The sequence below is a fragment of the Sapajus apella genome, unplaced genomic scaffold, assembly GCF_009761245.1.
Source record: "Sapajus apella isolate SASKATOON/1434 unplaced genomic scaffold, GSC_monkey_1.0 scaffold2, whole genome shotgun sequence".
Lineage (NCBI taxonomy): Eukaryota > Metazoa > Chordata > Mammalia > Primates > Cebidae > Sapajus > Sapajus apella.
Genome location: NW_022436942.1, coordinates 78532542 through 78547651, shown reverse-complemented (window position 1 = coordinate 78547651; position 15110 = coordinate 78532542). Strand labels below are relative to the sequence as shown.

General features: G+C 46.4%; 1 protein-coding gene and 1 non-coding gene across 2 annotated transcripts; one reads left to right on the top strand and one right to left on the bottom strand.

The window, feature by feature from the left end:
• The first annotated feature begins 234 nt into the window (after window positions 1–234).
• Window positions 235–341, top strand: LOC116527787. Its single transcript, XR_004258734.1, has one exon. It is a non-coding gene; the product is annotated as a U6 spliceosomal RNA (small nuclear RNA).
• On the bottom strand, window positions 328–14846 carry SIRT4 (sirtuin 4). The gene is made up of 4 exons (XM_032241600.1): window positions 14759–14846; window positions 12404–12901; window positions 1131–1425; window positions 328–684 (listed from the first exon to the last, which is right to left on the bottom strand). Exons 2-4 carry the CDS (start codon window positions 12898–12900, stop codon window positions 532–534), a joined length of 945 nt encoding a protein of 314 aa, XP_032097491.1. The 5' UTR covers window position 12901; window positions 14759–14846; the 3' UTR covers window positions 328–531.
• Window positions 14847–15110: the final 264 nt, after the last annotated feature.

Below are 15110 nucleotides of genomic sequence, written 5' to 3'. Positions count from 1 at the left end.
GCTTGAGCTCAGGAGTTCAAGACCAGCCTGGGTGACAAAGTGAGACCTGTCTCTACAAAAAATACAAAATATTAGCTGGGCATGGTGGTGCACACCTATAGTTCCAGCTACTTGGGAGACAGAGGTGGAAGGATGGCTTGAACCTGGGAGGCAGAAGTTGCAGTGAGCCAAGGTCAGGCCATTGCACTTCAGCCTAGGTGACAGAGCCAGACCCTGTCTCAAAAATAAATTTTAGTGATCCCTTCAGCAGCACATATGCTTAAATTGGAACAATATGGAGAAAATTAGCATGACCCCTGTGCAAGGATGACACACAAATTCATGAAGCATTTCATACAAAGCCAAAAATGTTAAAAAATGGTTTAATTAAGAACAGTCACACATTAAGATACCTAGAACCTTCTATATTTTCTCAATGTACCCTACTCTGTCAAATGGGAACTGGAATCCATTATCTGAGAAGGCATTTACCTTTAGCAGCAAGATTCAAGTCAAAGTCCCTGTTCCACATTCTGGAACATCAGGTTGTAGTCAGTGTGGGTCTATCAAAGGCAGCAACTCTCCACAACGAGAATTCAGTTTCAGACATGCCAAGTCATCTGACCGTGTGGGCCCAATGTTCAGTATTGCAATTGGCAGCTTCTTCTCCTGGGCAGTGAGGATAAACCTGTAACCAGAGTACACCTGCACAGGAAAAGACACACATAAGAATGTATAGGTTCTCCAGATCTAGAAAAAGTTAAACTAGCCAGGCACGGTGGCTCACGCCTGTAATCCCAGCAGTTTGGGAAGCTGAAGCAGGCAGATCATGAGGGCAGGAGTTTGAGACCAGCCTGGCCATGATGGTAAAATCCTGTCTCTACTAAAAATACAAAAATTAGCCGGGTGTGGTGCTAGGTGCCTGTAATCCCAGCTACTTGGGAGGCTGAAGCAAGAATTGCTTGAACCTGGGAGGCGGAGGTTGCAGTGAGCTGAGATGGCACCATTGCACTCCAGCCTGGGTGACAGAGCGAGAGCGAGACTCCCTCTCAAAAAAAAAAAAAAGAAAAAAATTAAACCAAACAGGGGCGTCTCTCCGGGACTTCCAATTCCACACAAGGGGTAGTTACCACTCTAGCCAACTCAGATACCTGCAAGGATGATCCCACCACCAAGAGGGAGTCAGCTTCTTTTACACGCTTGTGCACAAAATCAACCTTGTCAGGGTTCACTGTGTCTCCGAAGAAAACGACATCTGGTTTCAGACGGCCTCCACATTGAACACAGGATGGGACCTGAAAGCTCTGGACTTGCTCCTCTGAGAGAAAGACGTCACCATCGGGAGCCAGACCATGGGCCTCCGCACTCCAGGTGGGGTTCAGGACTTGGAAGCGTTCCTGCAGCACCACCCGGGGAGTCTGTTCCCCACAATCCAAGCACAGGACCCTGGAACCAAGGAAGACACCGACTGAACAGCCTGTCCTTGGGAGGCACACAGCTGCCAGAGACGTTTCATCCCCAACCATTTCCAGCCCTTCCAGCACTGCTTCTTTCCCTCACACACAATCCCCACCCCGCTTTAGGTATACTTTCTATTTTATTTTTTTATTTTTGGAGACAGGGTCTGGCTGTTGCCCAGGCTGGAATGCAGTGGCATGATCTCGGCTCACTGCAGCCTCGACCTCCTAGGCCCAAGTTATCCTCCCACCTCAGCCTCCTGAGCAGCTCAGACTACACTACAAAACATGTGCCACCATGCCCAGCTAAGTTTTGTATTTTTGGTAGAGACGGTGTTTCACTATGTCACCCAGGCTGGTCTCAAACTCCTGGCCTCAAGTGATCCTCCCACCTTGGCCTCCTAAAATGCTGGGATTACAGGCATGAGCCACTGTGCCCGGCCCATCTGTTTCCTTCCTGTACACTCCTTCCTAACCTTCTGCTATAGCTCACTAATGTCCTTAACATGACTGCAAATGTCTTGCCTGCTGATTTCCTTAGTGCCCAAACCTGCGTTTTTCCCTCTATCCTTTCCCTTGTTGATCTGCTGCATTTGCCACTGTCAATTACCATCCTCTAAATACTTCTCCTTCTTGGTTTCCAGGACACAGTGTCTCCTGGTTCCCTTCTCACCTTTCTAATCACCAGAGCTTGAGCTTGAGCCACTGGAGGGGAGCAGTTTGTGTCTGTTTTTTTTTTTGTTTTTTTTTTTTTAGACAAAGTCTCGCTCTGTCACCTAGGCTGGAGTGCAGTGGCACAATCTCACTCACTGCAACCTCCACCTCCCGGGTTCAAGCGATTCTCCTGCCTCAGCCTCCCAAGTAGCTAGGATTAAAGGTGCATACCATGCCCAGCTAATTTTTGTATTTTTGGTAGAGGCAGAGTTTCACCATATTGGCCAGGCTGATCTCGGACTCCTGACCTTCTGATCTGCCTGCCTTGGCCTCCCAAAGTACTGGGATTACAGGCGGCAGCCACCATGCCCAGCCGCGGTTTTTTTTTGTTTTTTGTTTTTTGTTTTTTAAGAGACAAGGTCTTGGCCAGGTGTGGTGGCTCATACCTGGAGTGCAGTGGCATGATCATAGCTTACTGCAACCTTGAACTCCTGGGCTCAAGAGATTCTCCTGCATTGGCCTCCTAAAGTGCTGGAAGTATAGGTGTGAGCCGCCACACCCAGCCTCATTTTTCTCCTTTTAGTTCTAGTCAGCCATCAGATTATGTTGACTTTCTTCTTTTAAAAGGCCCCCTGTGGCCAGGCATGGTGGCTCACACCTTATAATCCCAGCACTTTGGGAGAGTGAAGTGAGAGACTTGCTTGAGCCCAGGAGTTCCAGACCAGTCTGGGCAGATAGCAATACCCTGTCTCAAAAAAAACAATCTTTTTTTCTTTTGTAGAGACAGGGTTTTGCTCTGTCGCCCATGCTGGGTGCAGTGACATGATCTCGGCTGACTGCAACCTCTGCCTCCCGGGCTCAAGCAGTTCTCCTGCCTCAGCCACCAGAGCAGCTGGGATTACAGGCACCCACTACCACGCCCGACTAATTTTTATAGTTTTAGTAGAGATGGGGTTTTGCCATGTTGGCCATGCTGGTCTCGAACCCCTGACCTCATGTACTGCCCACCTTGGCCACCCAAAAATGCTGGGACTTCAGGCATGAGCCACCACACCCAGCCAAAAAGTTTTTTTTAGCTAGCTGGATGTGGTAGCATGTGCCTAGAGTCTTAGCTGCTCTGGAGGCTGAGGCCAGAGGATTCCTTGAGCCCAGGAGTTCTAGGTTACAGGGAGCTATGATGTCACCACTGCATTCTAGACTGGGTGTCAGAGGCAGAATCTGTCTCAGAAAAAAAAAAAAAAAAAAAAAAAAAAAAAAGGCCAGGCCAGGCCACGCACAGTGGCTCATACCTGTAATCCCCGCACTGGGAGGCCAAGGAGGCAGGCAGATCACCTGAAGTCAGGAGTTTGAGACCAACCTGACCAACACAGTGAAACCCCATCTCTACTAAAAATGCAAAAATGAGCCAGGCGTGATGGCGAGTGCCTGTAATCCCAGACACTCAGGAAGCTGAGGCAGTAGAATTGCTTGAACCTGGGAGGTGGAGGTTGCAATGAGCCAGGATCACACCACTGCACTCCAGTCTGGGTGACAGAGTAACACTCTGTCTCAAAAAAAAAAAAAAAAAGCCTAGCACTTTGGGAAGCCAAGGCTGGTGGATCACCTGAGGTTAGGAGTTCGAGACCAGCCTAGCCAACACGGCAAAATGCCGTCTTTACTAAAAGTACAAAAATTAGCTGGGCATGGTGGTGCACACCTGTAATCCCAGCTACTCAGGAGGGGAATTGCTTGGACCTGGGAAGTGGAATTTACAGTGAGCTGAGATCTTGCCACTGCACTCCAGCCTGCATGACAGGAGGGAGACTCCATCTCAAAAAAAAAAGGCCCCTGTGAAATATCAGGAAGTCCTGGATTTGTTTTCAAATGCTTAAGAAGAGACAGGGAGAGCATGGATAAAGTAGACATGACAAAATCTTGATAAAACCTTGGAATCTGGGTGGTGGTATATGAGAATTCATTATACTATTCTCTTGTGAACGTTTGAAATTTTCATTACTAAAAAAAGAGATTTTTATAATGAAAAAATTATTTTAATGAATCCATAAGCATCATTAACTCAAATTCCCTAGATACTCTTAATCTAGGTCCTTCAGGCTGACCTCCCTGATGTGCTCTTTTAAATCCTGTCTAGCCTTCCTCAAATGCTATTTTTATCATGTTGCTTTCTTGCTCCGAAACCACTAATAAACCCCTTTGGTGTCTCACAACCGACCCAACTGCACTGCCTGATTTTCAAATGCAACCATGATTTGGGTCTAACTTTCCCAGACAATCTGGTTTCTACAATTTCCAGGTCCAAACCTCTACAGAGGCCAGGCCAGAGTCGTCTTGGGTCTACAATTTCCCTTCATCTGGAAAGCCCTGTTTCCTCCTTTTGCCTAGAGAAATCTGAGCCAGTCTCAAGCCACCTATGCCCATAAAAGCGGATCACCTGAGGTTGGGAGTTCAAGACCAGCCTGACCAACCTGGAGAATAAACCCCATCTCTACTAAAAATACAAAATTAGCCCGGCATGGTGGCACATGCCTATAATCCCAGCTACTCGGGAGGCTGAGGCAGGAGAATCCTTTGAACCCGGGAGGCAGAGGTTGCAGTGAGCCGAGATCCTGCCATCATACTCCAGCCTGGACAACAAAAGTGAAACTCCATCTCAAAAAAAAAAAAAGAAAAGAAAAAAAAAAGCTTTATTGGGCCAGGTGTGGTGGCTTACACCTGTAATCCCAACACTTTGGAAGACTGAGGCAGGAGGATGGCTTGAGCTCAGGATTTCGAGACCAGACTAGACAACACAGCAAGATCCTGTCTCTATTAAAAAAAAAAAAAAAAAAAAAAATTAAAAAAAAACAACCTTTCTTAGAGAGAGATCCAAGATGGCCGACTAGCAGCAGCTCAGAATTGCAGCTCCCAGTGAAGGTGCAGGGAATGAGTGGATGCCAGACTTCCAGACCAATTTTTGTTGCCCACGGACCAGGAGATTCCCAGCGGAGGAGCCCCACGGGTCGCCAGCATGACTCTTTTGGCCGGTGCGGCTGTTTTGCCAGCATCCGGGCACAGTGGTTCTCAGTGCGAAGTATGTGGGACTGGGTGCCCTTTTAGTTGGTGTTTGGAGCTCCGGGAAGGCAGTGTTGCCCATTCAGCTGATTGAAAAGGGGACTGAAACGGGGAGCCAGACTGGGAGATTCCTGGGCAGAAAAGCACCACGAATCTCAGCGCTGCTGTTTCAGCCTGCGCAGTCGCTGCACGGGAAATTGCATAGATCCCGGTGCCTTTTCGGTGGGCGACTGGGGCACCTTGGAGGGAATCGACAGTTCAATTAGGAAAAGAATAAAAAAGGGGTGCCGAGGTGGGGAGCCAGCTGATCGGGCTCAGCTGGTCCCACCCCCACAAAAAAACAGCAATTGGAAATGCTTATAGTTAAGAGTTTCACAGCAAGCACAGCTGAACCCGGGAAGGTCCAGCTCTGTGGGGGATGGGCATCTGCCGAAGGAAAACAAAGAAACAGAAATAACATTACCACCAACAAGCTGGACAGACAACAGGTGGATAAATCCATAAAGATGGGAAGAAACCAGTGCAAAAAGGCTGAAAACACCCAAAATCAGAATGCCTCTCCTCCTTCAGGGGATCGCAGCTCCTCATCAGCAAGGAAAGAAGGCCTGATGGAGAATTAGTGTGATGAATTGTCAGAATCAGGCTTCGGAAGGTGGATAATAAGAAACTTCTGTGAGCTAAAAGAACACATTCTAATCCAATGCAAAGAAACTAAGAACCTTGAAAAAAGGTTTGACAAAATGCTAATGAGAATAGATAATTTAGAGAGGAATATAAGTGAATTAATGGAGCTGAAAAACACAATATGAGAACTTCACGAAGTATTGCACAAGTTTTAACAGTCGAATTGACCAAGCAGAAGAAAGGATATCAGAGGTCAAAGACCAACTCAATGAAATAAAACGAGAAGACGAGATTAGAGAAAAAAGCGTAAAAAGGAATGAGCAAAGTCTCCAAGAAATATGGGACTATGTGAAAAGACCTAATCTACATTTGATAGGTGTACCTGAATGTGATGAAGAGAATGAATCCAAGCTGGAAAATATTCTTCAGGATATTATTCGGAAAACTTTCCCAACCTAGCAAGGCAGGACAATATTCAACTCCAGGCAATACAGAGAACACCACAAAGATATTCCTCAAGAAGAGCAACCCCAAGGCACATAATTGTCAGATTCACCAGGGTTGAAATGAAGGAGAAAATGCTAAGGGCAGCCAGAGAGAAAGGTCGGGTTACCCACAAAGGGAAGCCCATCAGACTCACAGCAGATCTCTCAGCAGAAACCCTACAAGCCAGAAGAGAGTGGGGGCCAATATTTAACATCCTTAAAGAAAAGAACTTTCAACCCAGAATTTCATATCCAGCCAAGCTAAGCTTCATAAGTGAAGGAAAAATAAAATCTTTTGTGAACAAGCAAGTACTCAGAGATTTCATCACCACCAGGCCTGCTTTACAAAAGCTTCTGAAAGAAGCACTACACATAGAAAGGAACAACCTTTCCAAAAATATACCAAAAGGTAAAGAGCATCAACATAATGAAGAATCTACATCAACTAATGGGAAAAAACAGCCAGCTAGCATTAGATGGCAGTATTAACTCACATATATTAATATGAATCCTAAATTTATTTATTTATTTATTTATTTATTTATTTTATTTTTTTTTTTTTGAGACGGAGTTTCACTCATGTTGCCCAGGCTGGAGTGCAATGGCGTGATCTCGGCTCACTGCAACCTCCGCCTCCTGGGTTCAGGCAATTCTCCTGCCTCAGCCTCCTGAGTAGCTGGGATTACAGGCACGCACCACCATGCCCAGCTAATTTTTTGTATTTTTAGTAGAGACGGGGTTTCACCATGTTGACCAGGATGGTCTCGATCTCTTGACCTCGTGATCCACCCGCCTCGGCCTCCCAAAGTGCTGGGATTACAGGCTTGAGCCACCGCGCCCGGCCGAATCCTAAATTTAAATCGACTAAATGCCCTAATCAAAAGACACAGACAGGCAAATTGGATAAAAAGCCAAAACCCATCAGTATGCTGCATCCAGACACATCTCACATGCAAGGATACACAAAGACCGAAAACAAAGGTATGGAGGAAGATTTACCAACCAAATGGAGAGAAATAAATAAATAAATAAATAAAAAGCAGGAGTTGCAATTCTCGCCTCTGATAAAATAGACTTTAAAGCAACAAAGAGCAAAAGAGGCAAAGAAGGACATTACACAATGGTAAAAGGATCAATGCAACAAGAAGAGCTAACGATCCTAAATATATACACACCCAATACAGGAGCACCCAGATACATAAGGCAAGTTATTAATGACTTATAAAGAGACTTAGACTCCCACACAATAATAGTGGGAGACTTTAACATCACATTGTCAATATTAGACAGATCGAGACAGAAAATTAACAAGGATATTCAGGACTTGAACTCAGACCCGGAACAAGTAAACTTAATAAACATTTATAGAACTCTCCACCCCAAATCCACAAAACATACATTCTTCTCAGTACCACATCACACCTACTCCAAAAGTGACTACATAATTGGAAGTAAATCACTCCTCAGTAATTGCATAGCATTTCACAGATTTAAATGAAATACTGGTTGGCTGCTTGCTTTTTTCCTCCCTTATTCCTTCCTGTCTCCATTGTTAAGCACAATTATTGGCATAAAAGAGGTTTTTAATACCAGTTTTTAGACTGCATTCTAGCCTGGGCGACAAAGCAAGACTCCCGTTCTCCCTCCCTCTTTCTCTTACTCTTTCTTTCTCTCTTTCATTCTTTTTTTCCTTTCTTTCTTTCTTTTTTTCTTTTTCTTTCTTTCTTTCTTTCCCCCCCAAAAAAAAGAGCAAAGGAAAACCTGGCCTGGCCCTTGTCTCCAGGACTGGGAAGAGGGTTGAGCCCACAAGCAAAAAAAAAAAAAAAAAAGCTTTCTCAACTGATTATCCAATCTTTACTAAATTTGTGTATTTGAACATGCACAGCATATAAATCAAGAACCACACTATTTAGCAATCGTGCATTGTCACTTATCATTAATTATGGGTTTTGTTTGTTTTGTTTTTGAGAAGGAGTTTTGCTCTTGTTGCCCAGGTTGCAGTGCAATGGCGCGATTTCGGCTCACTGCAACCTCCGCCTCCCAGGTTCAAATGATTCTCCTGTCTCAGCCTCCTGAGTAGCTGGGATTATAGGCATGTGCCACCATGCCCGGCTAATTTTATATTTTTAGTAGAGACGGGGTTTCATCATGTTTGTCAGGCTGGTCTTGAACCCCTGACCTCAGGTGATCCACCCACCTCAGCCTCCCCAAAGTGCTGGGATTACAGGTGTGAGCCACCCTGCCCAGCCAATTATGTTATTTTCATGTACCCCCAAATATTACAAAGTTCTTGCCTATAAAGTGGACCATGTTTTATACTTTGTTGTTGTTGTTGTTTTGTTTTTGAGACAATATCTTTCTGTCTCCCAGGCTGGAGTGCAGTGGTGTGATCTCGGCTCACTGCAACCTCTGCCACCAATGCTCAAATGATTCTCCTACCTCAGCCTCCTGAGTAGCTGAAAATACAGGTATGCACCACCACGCCCAGCCAATCTTTGTACTTTTAGTAGAGATTGGGTTTCCCCATATTGGCCAGGCTGGTCTCAAACTCCTGAGCTCAAATTGTCCGCCCCCCCTCAGCCTCCCAAAATGCTGGGATTATAGGTGTGAGCCTCTGTGCTCAGCCTATACTTTGGTTTTGACCTCTCCACACCACTAAGAAGCACAATAGTGTTATAATGTGCTTCATAGTATAATGTATGTACACCCTACATTCTAGGCACCCAGTAAATATTTCACCATTGGCCGACTGATTTCAGTCCTCAGAGAAGCCTCTCCGGGCCTTAAAGAAATAGTCTCCAGGCTGGGCACAGTGGCTCACGCCTGTAATCCCAGCACCTTGGGAGGCTGAGGCAGGCAGATCACGAGGTCAGGAGTTCAAGACCAGACTGGCCAGCACAGTGATACTCCGTCTCTACAAAAAATACAAAAAATTACCTGAGTGTGGTGGTGCACTCCTGTAGTCCCTGGGAGACTGAGGCACAAGAATTGCTTTAACCTGGGAGGCAGAGGTTGTGGTGAGCCAAGATCATGCCACTGCACTCCAGCCTGGGCTGCAGAGCGAGACTCCATGTCAAAAAAAAAAAAAAAGAAAGGAAAAGAAATAGTCTCCAGTTAGCTACAATTATTGCCAGACCCACAAGCATGATACCCTCCCATGTATTTGTTCCCTCATTATTCATTGACTTCTGACTATATGCCTAGCTACATTGTGTTCTATGTGTCTAGGCATCCTAGGCATCGGAGACCCAGCAGTTTATAGCACATGCTATTGGTGATGAGCTCATGTCTTCCTCAGAACATGCTAAAGGCCACTTGCAAACAGTTTCCTTTCTTTTCTTTTTTTTAATTGAGATGGAGTCTCACTCTGTCACCCAGGCTGGAGTGCAGTGGCGTGATCTCAGCTCACCATAGCCTTTGCATCTCAGGTTCAAGCGATTCTCATGCCTCAGTCACCCAAGTATCTGGGACTACAGGAGTGGACCACCACACTCAGGTAATTTTTTGTATTTTTTAATAGAGACGGGGTTTCACTGTGTTGGTCAGGCTGGTCTTGAACTCCTGACCTCAAGTGATCTGCCTGCCTCAGCCTCCCAAAGTACTGGGATTATAGGCATGAGCCACCATGCCCAGCCCAGTTTCCTTTCTTAAAAATTTTTTTGGCTGAGTGCAGTGGCTCACTACTGTAATCCCAGCACTTTGGGAGGCTGAGGTCTGCAGATAACCTGAGGTCAGGAGTTTGAGACCAGCCTGGCCAACATGGAGTAATCCCATTTCTACTAAAAATACAAAATTCACTGGATGTGGTGACTCATGCCTGTAATCCCAGCTACTCAGAAGGCTGAGGCAGGAGAATCGCTTGAATCCAGGAGGTGGAGGTTTTGGTGAGCCAAGATTGCACCATTGCACTCCAGCCTAGGCAACAAGAGCGAAACTCTGTCCCAAAAAAAAAACCAAAAAACTTTTCTTCAGCTACTTGGGTGGCTAAGGCAGAAGAATTGCTTGAACCCGGGAGGTGGAGGTTGCAATGAGCCAAGATCCTGCCACTGCACTCCAGCCTGGGCGACACAGCAAAACTCCATCTCAAAAAAAAAAAAAAGTTTTTGTAGAGACTGAGTCTGGCTGTGTTACACAGGCTGGTCTTGATCTCCTGGCCTCAAGCAATCCTCCTGTCTCAGCCTCCTGAGTTGCTGGGATGACAGGTATGAACCACAGCACCTAGTGCACAAGCAGTTTCCTGTGTCTCTCTTGCCTTGGGTGTTCTCCGACCATGGAAGCCTCCTTGGGAGGAGCAGAGTCAAAATGTTAAGGAGTTAATTCCCCTAGAGCCCAATGAGGGATGAAAGATGGTGAATAAATACCCCAGCTTCAAGGCCAAGCACAGTGGCTCACACCTATAATCCCAGCACTTGCAGATGCCAAGGCAGGAGGATCACATGAGCCCAGGAGTTCGAAACCAACCTGGGCAACATGGTAAGACTTTGTCTCTACAAAAAATAAAAATAAAATTAAAAATTAGCTGGGTGTGTTGGTGTTTGCCTGTAGTCCCAGTTACTTAGGAGGCTGGGGTGAAAGGATCACTTGAGCCCAGGAGACTGAGACTGTAGTGAGCTGTAATCACACCACTGCACTCCAGCCTGTGTGACAGAGTGAGATTCTGGATTCTGTCACACACACACACACACACACACACACACACACACACAAAGAAAAAAGAAAAAATCACCCTAGCTTGCTCAACTTTCTTTCTTTCTTTCTTTCTTTTTTGAGACAGAGTCTCTCTCTGTCGCCTGGAATGCAATGGCATGATCTCAGCTCACTGCAACCTCTGCCTCCCAGGTTCGAGCGATTCTCCTGCCTCAGCCTCCTGAGTAGCTGGGATTAGAGGTGTGTGCCACCACACCCAGCCAATTTTTGTATTTTTAGTACAGACGGGGTTTTGCCATGTTGACCAGGCTGGTCTTGAACTCCTGACTTCAGGTAATCTGCCGGCCTTGGTCTCCCAAAGTGCTGGGATTACAGCCGTAAACCATCACATCTGGCCTTAACTTTCTTTTTTAAAAAAGGCTGGGCGAGGTGGCTCAGGGCTGTAATCCCAGCCCTTTGGGAAGCCAAGGCAGGTGGATCACAAAGTCAGGAGTTTGAGACAAGCCTGGCCAATATGGTGAAACCCTGACTCTACTAAAAATACAAAAGTTAGCTGGGTGTGGTGGCTATAGTCCCAGCTATTTGGGAGGCTGAGGCAGAACTGCTTGAACCCAGGAGCCAGAGGTTGCAGTGAGCTGAGATCGCACCAGTACACTCTAGCTTAAGTGACAGAGGGAGATTCTGTCTCAAAAAAAAACCCATTATTTTATTTACTTTATTTTTATAGAGGCAAGATCTCTGTTTTAAGCCTGCCAAGAAAAAGAAAAAAAATAAAAAAGACAGGATTTCATTATGTTGGCCAGGTTGGTCCTGAACTCTTGGCCTCAAGCAATCTTCCTGCCTCAGCTAGGATTATAGGCATGAGTCATCGTGCACGGCTCTCAACTTCTTTTTTTCTTTCCTTTCCTTTTTTTTTTTGACATGGAGTCTTCTCTGTCGCCCATACTGGAGTGCAGTGGTGTGATCTTGGCTCACTGCAACTTCTGCCTCACAGGTTCAAGAGATTTTTCTGCCTCAGCCTCCCAAGTAGCTGGGATTACAGGTGTGTGCCACCACACCCAGCTAATTTTTATATTTTTAGTAGTGATGGGGTTTCACCATGTTGGCTGAAGCTGGTCTAAAACTCCTGAGCTCAAGTGATCTGCCCGCCTCAGCCTCCCAAAGTGCTGGGATTAGAGGCGTGAGCCACAGCACCCAGCCCCAGCCCTCAAGTTTCAATGAGACAATCCTCAGCATGTCCTAGACAGTTGGAGGGTCCTCACAGGACTGAACCCCAGTGCCCAAAGCAGTAACCCACTCATTAACACACCCTTTCTTGGCTTTCCTCTCTTTCCTGTTTTATGTCCCCATTCCGTCAATGAATTGACAGAAGTCAACTCCAAAATAAACAACTTGCTCTGAAATCCCTTCTCAAGGTCTAAGACTGTGGTGATCAAGTCAGCCAAGGTCCCTACTCTCCCAAAACAACACACGTGTTTGCGTTCAAACAGTCTACACCTCCTGCACCTGTGCATGCATCCATGAAGCTCTGTCAAACGCCGACTCCCCGCCTTTGTGTGCAGGGCATCCACATTTTGGGTTACCAACCAGTACAGCTTTCCAAGTTTCTCCCAGGTGCTCAAAGCCCAGTGTGCAGGGTTAGGCTGGTGGGAGGAGAATTGAGGCCAGCCCACGAAGCTTCTTGCCCAGTACCGCTGGCGGATTGGGGCACTCCGGACAAAATCGCTATGTTGGATGGGCCTGCGGTCAGTGCGGGCATAAAGCCCCACGTTTTCTGACCTGTAGTCTGGTATTCCCGACTCGGTGGAGATTCCTGCCCCAGTCATCACGACAAGTCTCTTGGAAAGGGTGACGAAACGCTGTAACTCTTTGACCTTCTCAGGGTCCAAAGGAGGACTTGCTGGCACAAACAACCCAGTGGAGCCTTTTGAGCACTGCCGGCTGGGGTTTGCAATTCCACGGCCTTTTGCTGACCTGAAAGTCAACCCAAAGCTCATCTTCATTCTAGAGAAAAAGAAACCTCATGTGAGAAACTGGGGTGTTTTTTTCCCTCTCTCTCTCTCTTTTTTTTTTTAGACAGCATCTCCCTCTGTTGCCCAGGCTGGAGTGCAGTGGTGCAATCACAGCTCACTGCAACCTCCACCTCCTGGGTTCAAGCAATTCTCTTGCATCAGCCTCCCAAATAGTGGGATTTCACGTGTGCACCACCACACCTAGCTAATTTTTCTGTATTTTGGTAGAGACGGACTTTCACCATGTTGGCCAGGCTGGTCTTGATCACCTGACCTCAGGTGATCTGCCTGACTTGGGCTCCCAAAGTGCTAGGATTATAGGCATAAGCCACTGCGCCAGGCCATGGTTTTTTGTTTTTGTTTTTTTTTTTGAGACAGAGTCTGTACCCTCCACCTCCCGGGTTCAAGTGATTCTCCTGCCTCAGCCTCCCGAGTAGCTGGGACTATAGGCAAGCACCATCATGCCTGGCTAATTTTTGTATTTTTAGTAGAGACGGGGTTTCACCATGTTGGCCAGGCTGGTCTCGAACTTCTGAGCTCTAGTGATCCATCTACCTCAGCATCCCAAAGGGCTGGGATTACAGGCGTAAGTCTCGGAGCCTGACCCTAGTAGGTCAGGTTTTGATGAAGTCCTTTTCAGTGTCCAAAGGAGGACTTGCTGGCACAAATAACCCAGTGGAGCCTTTCAAGCACTGCCGGCTGGGATTTACACTTCAACGGCCTTTTCTACCTTTCAGGGTTTTGATTTTGTTCATGTAATTAAGCACACGCACACTCCTTTTATTTTTTTCTTTTTTCTTTTCTTTTTATTTTTTTGAGACGATGTTTTGCTCTTGTTACCCAGGCTGGAATGCAATGGCTTGATCTCGGCTCACCTCAACCTCTGTCTCCCGGGTTCAAGCAATTCTCCTGCCTCAGCCTCCCAAGTAGCTGGGATTACAGGAATGTGCCACCACACCCCGCTGATTTTGTATTTTTAGTAGAGACGGGGCTTCTCCATGTTGGTCAGGCTGGTCCGGAACTCCCAAACTCAGGTGATCTGCCCGCCCCAGTCTCCCAAAGTGCTGGGATTATAGACGTGGGCCACCGTGCCTGGCTTCCTTTTATTTTTTCATTTCCCCCTTATCATTTTAGTTTACCCTTCCCTGCAAACTCTGCTACTTGGACACAGCAGAGAGACAAGATCCCTTGCCAGTCAGCTTTTCTAGCTGTAAAAATAGAGGGCTGGGCGCGGTGGCTCACGCATGTAATCCTAGCACTTTGGGAGGCCAAGGCAAGTGGATCATTTGAGGTCAGGAGTTCGAGACCACCCTGGCCAACATGGTGAAACCCTATCTCTACTAAAAATACAAAAAATTAAAAAAAAAAAATAGCCAGAAGTGGTGGCATGTGCCTGTAATCCCAGCTACTGGGGAGGCTGAGGCAAGATAATTGCTTGAACCCGGGAGGCGGAGGTTGCAATGAGCCGAGATCGCGCCTTTGCACTACAGCCTGGGAAAAGAAGCGAGACTCCGTCTAAAAAAAAAGACTTTGACATATTATTTGATAAAATGCACAAATCCTCTAGTGACATGCACCCCGTATGTAAACATTATTTTATGCTTAGCTTTCCAGATTTGAGAGCAGGACCCCGCTTCCTTCTTGACATTCCACAGCAACACGTGAACAGCTAAACAAACGCACAGTCCGGTTTCCTGAGACCAAAGGGCCAGGGAAACCCCGCTGAAAACGCCCTTCAGTGGAACAGCTGCTCTCTTCCAGGTCCCCCCAAGGGCAAAGAGGAGAAACAGAATCCCTCACAAGAAATCCACAACTTCAGAAACCCGCAGCCCTCACAGAACACACTTACCTCTCACAGTTCCAGGACCACCTCACAACCCACAGTGGGATTGCCTGATTGCACTTGCATTTTGGGACATGTAGTCCAGAAAGCTTAAGTGATGCGAGAAAAACTACAAGTCCCACAATCCTCCGCGTCTCGCAATTGACGGCCCCAGATCGTCCAGGATCGCCTCCTGTCGGCTCTTTCTGGTCAGAGGTTCTCCCTTTATATAAAAGCTTTTAATCGTGGATTCTTTTGTTTTGTTTTGTTTTGTTTTCAATTTTTGTAGGCACATAGTAGATGTATATATTTATGATGTACATATGATTTTTTTTCTTTTCTCTCTCTTTTTTTTTTTGAGACGTAGTTTTGCTCTTGT

What these genes read in the sequence shown, in the direction of transcription:
- SIRT4 (XM_032241600.1), bottom strand. Translation starts at nt 12,900, where the DNA reads ATGAAGATGAGCTTTGGGTTGACTTTCAGGTCAGCAAAAGGCCGTGGA. An exon ending in CTTCATGGATGCATGCACAG is followed by an intron (nt 1,426 to 12,403) that starts GTGCAGGAGGTG and finishes CCTTGGTTCCAG; the next exon opens with GGTCCTGTGCTTGGATTGTG. An exon ending in TGGTGGGATCATCCTTGCAG is followed by an intron (nt 685 to 1,130) that starts GTATCTGAGTTG and finishes TTTCCTGTGCAG; the next exon opens with GTGTACTCTGGTTACAGGTT.